Below are 6,523 nucleotides of genomic sequence, written 5' to 3' on the forward strand. Positions count from 1 at the left end.
GGCTTAGCGTGAGCTGAGGCCGGGCTAGAGTGAGCAGAGGCGGCGGGGTTGAGAACGGCGCAGCCGGTGGATCCGATGAAGGAGCGGCAAGCACATGTGACGACCCCGGGCTTCGTCCACGGTGAAAGCCGATCCGGCGACCCACAGCGCAAAGTTGTAGTATTTCCTCAGCGACCAGCACGGATCAGCTCCAGGCATGACGAAGCAGATATCGTCCTCTTTTGGAAGGCCAAACAAAGTAGTTTTGCTTTCACAACAAAACACACAGCGCCTTCACGACATGGCGGCGGCAACAACAATACTACAGTGAGAATAAAAGTTACTCCTTTCTTTGCGTGAATATTTGGGCGGCGTTATGCAAATTTTCCCACATTGTGACGTAGATATGTGGGGGCGTGTTAGAACGAGCCGTTTTAGGTAGGCGTGGTTGACTCTTAACTTTTATAAAGAATATCTCTTTGGATTTGAGACTTTAGTCTTTGCAACTTTACAGATCTTCTTTATGCACCAAGAGCTTGCTCCAAAACACTCCAAAAGAGAAAGGAAAAATTTAAATCACATCATATGACCCCTTTAATGATGCTTTACAATGCTATGCCTTATCTTTTATACAGCTGATAAAATCTTCTTGGCTACATATTAAGCACCATTGCTACAGCCATACACATTCAGACAGACATCACGGGCCATTGCATCATGTCTCATGCCATTTTTAAGTGTCTTGTCCTGTTTTAAGTGTTAAAATAGTTAAACTGTAAAATGTGTGTTGAAAACCCTGCATTCTTTTTTGTTGTGCTCCACCTAGCTGTGATAGATAGATAGACAGACATACAGATAGAGATTGATTGATTGATTGATTGATTCACACAAGCACTTGGGTTACTGTATTGAAGAGGCAGGTGTGTTTGACATTGTGTGCAGGTGCAAGAGTTTGAGCACATTAATGGGAAATGGAGCATGCCTGAACTGAAGCCAGAGATTACTGTGGACTCCAAGAAATCGTCAAGAGCTTCTTCGCCTGCCATTAAGACAGACACTCCCACACCTGAAATGAGCTGCAACAACACACCGTGCACCTCCAAACCAGGTACAAACCCACCCAAAACCCTGATATGCAGCTCAAAGAGAGAATCTCTCACACACAGTGACCTTACCTGCCGTAACTTGTTCCCACAGCCACTCCCTCTCCACCCGACAAGATAGAAAAGAGCTCAAAAGAGGCGGAGAAAGACCAGTGTGAATCCCTGACAGAACCAGAAAGAGAGAGAGAGAAGGAAAAAGCAAAAGAAGAAAAGGAGGGGGAGAGTGTGGAAAGCACAAAACATGGAGAGGTAAGTGTGTGTGTGTGTGTGTGTGTTGTGAGGACCAAATGCAAAACCTGAAATCACCTGCTTTGTGGAGAACATCCAACAAGGAAAACTGCATAATAAGCATATTAAATTATGTCTTAATGGAAATAAATTAAAGGTTTGTGCAGTGGTTAGCTTTAGGGGTTATAAAAGGGCATTATGCCTAATATAACAACAATAGAAGTAATATTAGAACAACAGAAAAACATATCCAGCATGATAAACAAATGTGTGCATGTGTGTGGCAGGGATTATTTTATTATGTAGGTTTAGCAAAACATGTGAACCTGTCTGTTTAAATCTGTTGTGTCAGAAAGTGTGGAGCAGCCTGTGTGTCTGTTTGTGTGTTTCATGGAGATAACATTTCTGAAACCACATAATAATCATGCTTCCAGGTTCTTCTGACAAGCTGCTTTTAGTGATGCTCTAATGATCTGTAAAACATTCTATAATGTAATTTATCATGAAGTTATAATAAATTTAGAGTGTGGCATAGACTACTGTTCAGAGGTTTGGGGTTGGTAAAATATGTATTTATGTATTTGTAATCTCTTGTGCCCCCCAAGGCTGCATTTATTTGATCGGAAATACAGTTATATCATGAAATATTATTACAATTTCAAATAACCTTTTTCTATTTTAATGTTTTTAAAAATTTATTTATTCCTGTGATGGCAATGCTGAAGTTTCAGCAGCCATTACTCCAGTCTTCAGTGTCACATGATCCAGGAAATCATTCTAATATGCTGATTTGGTGTTTAAAGGGTTATGCCGAGTTCACACTGCACGATTTTCAAAGTCGTCGGGTCACCGTTGTTTTCACACTGCACGACTATCTGAGGTAGCAGTCAGTCGCTGCTGTGTTCACACTGCACGATGGATCGGCGACAGGAGGTTACACACTGCATGACTTCACAATAGGAAGAATCGCTGACAACTCTGTCTGGTCCGCAAACTATGTTTAACAACAAAACACACGCGAGAAGTGATAAGGAAATAACGCAAGAACCCGCGTGCGTCAGACCGGAGTTCTCGAGCGAGACTGGAATTATTTTTAAAAAAATATATATATAGCCCGCAGTGAACGAGTACCGATTTGCCTCCGATTTCGGGCATTTGTCGGCAATTTCGCTAAACCTGTTGGCGAGTGAAAAATCTGGCTAAAATCGTGCAGTGTGAACTCGGCATTAGTTCACCTAAAAATGAAAATTCTGTCATTAATTACTCACCCTCGTGTTGTTAGAAACCCGTAAGACCATCGTTCATCTTCAGAACACAAATGAATTTCGACAGTATCATGACACGAGCGTGTGGTGGCGCTGACCCAGATCCGGTGTAATGACTTCATCACGCCAGATCTGGGTCAGTGCCGGTGCCGCCACACACGACATGGTACTGTTGTGAACACGTGTCACACGGACTACTTTGTCGATCATCTTGTTACTTTTCTGGACCTTGAACATGGTAGTTGAACATGGAGCCCTCAGATTTCATCACAAATATATAAAAAAATAAAAATATCTTAAATTGTGTTCCGGAGATGAACGAAGGTCTTACGGGTTTCGAACAACACAAGAGTGAGTAATTAATGACAGAATTTTCATTTTTGGGTGAACTTACCCTTTAAGAAACATTTCTTATTATTATAAATGTTGGGGAAAAAACAACGGAACCCATTATCTATTTATTTATTTATATATATATATATACTGTATATATTATTATTATTATTTTTTTTTATTAACAGTTAAGAACAACATTTATTTGACACTTAAAACAATTGCAAAATATCTTTTGTTGCTCAAATATACACACCTTAGATAATGCCATTTGACGTTTATCATACAATAACAACTGCTTTTGATTGTACTTAAAAGGGATAGATCACCCAAAAATGAATTTTATCCTCGGTCTTCATCTGCTCACCCTCTTGTGGAACATAAAAGAAGATATTTTGAAAAATGTGCTAGTCTTGTTTTTGTCTATACAGTGGACATTAATGGGTACCAAAACGGTTTGGCTACCAACATTCTTCAAAGTATCTTTTGTGTTCCACAGAAGAAAGAAACTCATACAAGTTTGGAATGACACGAGGATGAGTACATTATGACAGAATTTACATTTTGTGAAATATAATCCTTTCTATTTATTGCATGGAATAATAAATTGTCATAAGCCATAATTATAATTTCATTGTACATGTGTATAATGATGACAATAAAAGGCATTCTTTCATTCAATCACATATCCTGATGGAAATCTAAAGGCCCAAACCTTCAACGAACTGGGTGTTTCAACCCCATACAAAGCACTTTTTGGAAATTTTCTCTTTTTTTTCTTTTGTTCATGTAATGCAAACCAGCTCTCTTCCAGGATGCCTGAAAAAGCAGGAAGCAAACAGTCCCAAGCCCTTCATTAGCAACTGTTCTTAGCTAAACATCTGCTATAATGTAATATAGTGAACATCTGTTTTAAAATAATGACATTTTTATTTGATTTATTTGTTGCTTGATACAAAATGATTTTGGCTGGATACAACTTAAATGGCCATTCCGGAGTCCCTGTAGAAGCTAGAAATGCCTCTGCAAGCATTTGTTTGTAAACTGTAACTTCATCTATATGACACTCAAATAAAGAATGTGTTTCTTTCTCTTCTTCCAGACTTCCACCACAGTGGAAGATGGCGAAAAAGACCCTCTATCCAGTGAAAAAGCTCAGACATCCGAAAGTCCAACAAAAGCTTCTGATGACTCAAAAACAAAAGAGAGCCCTGCCATCTCTCAGTCTTCTCCAAAAGAAAAGAATGAGAAAGAAAAACAAGTGGAGGAGAGCACTGACAAAGAGGCCTCCCCAGAGAAACCGTCAGATTCTCCATCTGTTAAAGATGAGAGCAGAGGTAACTGCAGCAGCAAATGGTGAAATCTGATTGGCTGTAGTGCCAATCAGTCATTTTATTGTGATTTGTGGTTAATTGTTGTCTGTCATTACAGAGGCGTTGAAAGGGGACAAGGGAGAGAAAAGAGAAAAAACTGGAGAAGAAAAAGAGAAAAGTGAACTGACGTCTCCTTCCACAGAAACAACAGAAAAGAAAGAGAAATTAGATCAGCCCTCAGATGTCAAAAAAGGTGAGCGTTACAACGCTACTCTTTCTTTCTTCGCTTTTTGTGTATTATATATAGTTGCATAGTGAAGAATGAAAAACTATTGGTCCAAAGTTGTTTATACACATACATTCACAAAAACAGCATCTAAAATCCATGGTGCAACCTTCAGTACCACTGAATTTAAGCCTTAATTTTTGTGTTTTAATGTAGGGAATAAATAACTAAACTAAACATGATGTAAACATGTTTTTCTTTTTTCTATCGGGTCACAGAGGAGGTGAAGGGTGAAAAGGATGCTGTGAAGGAGGTCAGAGGGCAGAGGGAGGAGGTGCCCAAAGGTAACAGCAAACCCACAGAGCGTCCACGGTTTATGTTCAACATCGCAGATGGAGGATTCACAGGTAAATACAAAAAAAATGTTTAAAGCTGCTGTGTGCCATTTTGTCTGTGTTGTAATACTTAACATGTTGAAGGTGTCTGTAAGCATTCCCATTTATCTGCTCAGGGAGGTGCTCAGCATTTCTTTTAAATTATTGTTTTAAACATAATAATTAATAATTCAATTATGTTTTAAACAGCACAGGTTCAGAAAATACCTTTTTGAAATTTAAAATATATTTATTTAATTTCAAAATAGTATTTATATATCAGTGGCGTGCGGTGGTGTTTTAAAATGAGGAGGCAGTTATATACATACATATATATATATATATATATATATATATATGTATATGTATGTCCCTGTTACACTTAATGTTGTCACATTTTCCTGGTTAAATATTACATAAAAAAGAGAACAAATATAATTCTAATATAATTATAGCATTTATTTAATATTTTTAATGCTAATTATACATTTCATAGTGTTTTTATGCATTTTTATTCCAAAATAATAACTAAAGGCGGTAATAATTTGAACAGTATTTTGGAAACAATTTAATAATGTTTGATTAGAACTACTTTAGTTAACATGAACTAAGAATAAACAATAGCCTACTTCTACAGCATTTATTAATCTTAGTTAAAGGTCCCATATTTTACACCTTTTTGGAGTTTTATTTTAGGTGTTGATGTCCTTAAGAATATATATTTGCGGTATAAGTACCAAAAACCATCTCAATATTTTTTTACAGTTCCGCACAAAAGAGGGTTTTATTAGGCACTCCGATGTTTCTTGTTTAATTACACACGTTACGTCGAACTGTTGTATAAACGCAATATCGCTCTCGTACTCGAGTGATATTGCTCATATATATATATGGGATGTAATGGTATTTTAATGGAATGATATGATCAATATTGATATCAATCGATATCAATATCGTGGTATCGTGATATCGATATCAATATCGTGGTATCGCGATAGCATGACAATATGAAATGATAGGTCTTCCAGGCAAAAAGTGTAGTGTTTCAAATATATTTAAACTTCTTATTCTAACATTAAAGGTCTTTAAAGTCTCAGAACGGCTCAGTTCACATTGAATGCAGTGAACTTGTTTATTGCATGTGCTCTGCGTTTAGCGCACATTTGGGAAACCCCAATTCAAGAGAAGTTGGGACATTTTGTAAAATGCAATAAAATCAAGAATCTGTGATTTGTTAATTCTCTTTAACTTTAATGTAATTGACAAAAGTACAATAAAAAGTTTTCCAAAGTTTTCACTGACCAATGTAAATGTATTTTGTAATATGAACAAATTATATTTTTGATGGCTGCAACACATTCCAAAAAAGTTGGGACAGAGGCAAAATAAAAGTGAAAAGGTTATAGAATATCCACGTTAAACTGTTTTGAAACTGTTCACAGTAAGCAGGTGAACTGGTAATAGTTCAAGGTATCATGTTTGGGTATAAAAGGAGCATCTCAGTCTTTGCAAGCAAAGCTGGAACGGGGCTCATTACTTTTTATGAATTGCTAGCGGTTTAAATGGGTAACGTTTTAAATATCGGAATAAATATCGTACATTGGACTTCGTAATGAGATATTATCGTATTGTGAGATTTTGATATCGTTACATATGCACACACACACACACACACACACACACATATATATATATATATATA

The 6,523-nt window shown here is 37.0% G+C and overlaps 1 protein-coding gene across 1 annotated transcript in view; it reads left to right on the forward strand.

Moving 5' to 3' along the window:
- The window catches only part of LOC107597049 (chromodomain-helicase-DNA-binding protein 3-like), a 54,214-nt gene that overhangs the window by 31,843 nt on the left and 15,848 nt on the right, over positions 1-6,523 (forward strand). The window contains exons 30-34 of the mRNA XM_016287953.1: positions 922-1,087; positions 1,177-1,331; positions 4,011-4,245; positions 4,340-4,474; positions 4,726-4,854. Coding sequence (XP_016143439.1) covers positions 922-1,087; positions 1,177-1,331; positions 4,011-4,245; positions 4,340-4,474; positions 4,726-4,854 — 820 coding nt within the window. The remainder of the gene's footprint in view (positions 1-921; positions 1,088-1,176; positions 1,332-4,010; positions 4,246-4,339; positions 4,475-4,725; positions 4,855-6,523) is intronic.

This window comes from Sinocyclocheilus grahami, unplaced genomic scaffold, assembly GCF_001515645.1.
Source record: "Sinocyclocheilus grahami isolate Dianchi unplaced genomic scaffold, SAMN03320097.WGS_v1.1 scaffold227.1, whole genome shotgun sequence".
Lineage (NCBI taxonomy): Eukaryota > Metazoa > Chordata > Actinopteri > Cypriniformes > Cyprinidae > Sinocyclocheilus > Sinocyclocheilus grahami.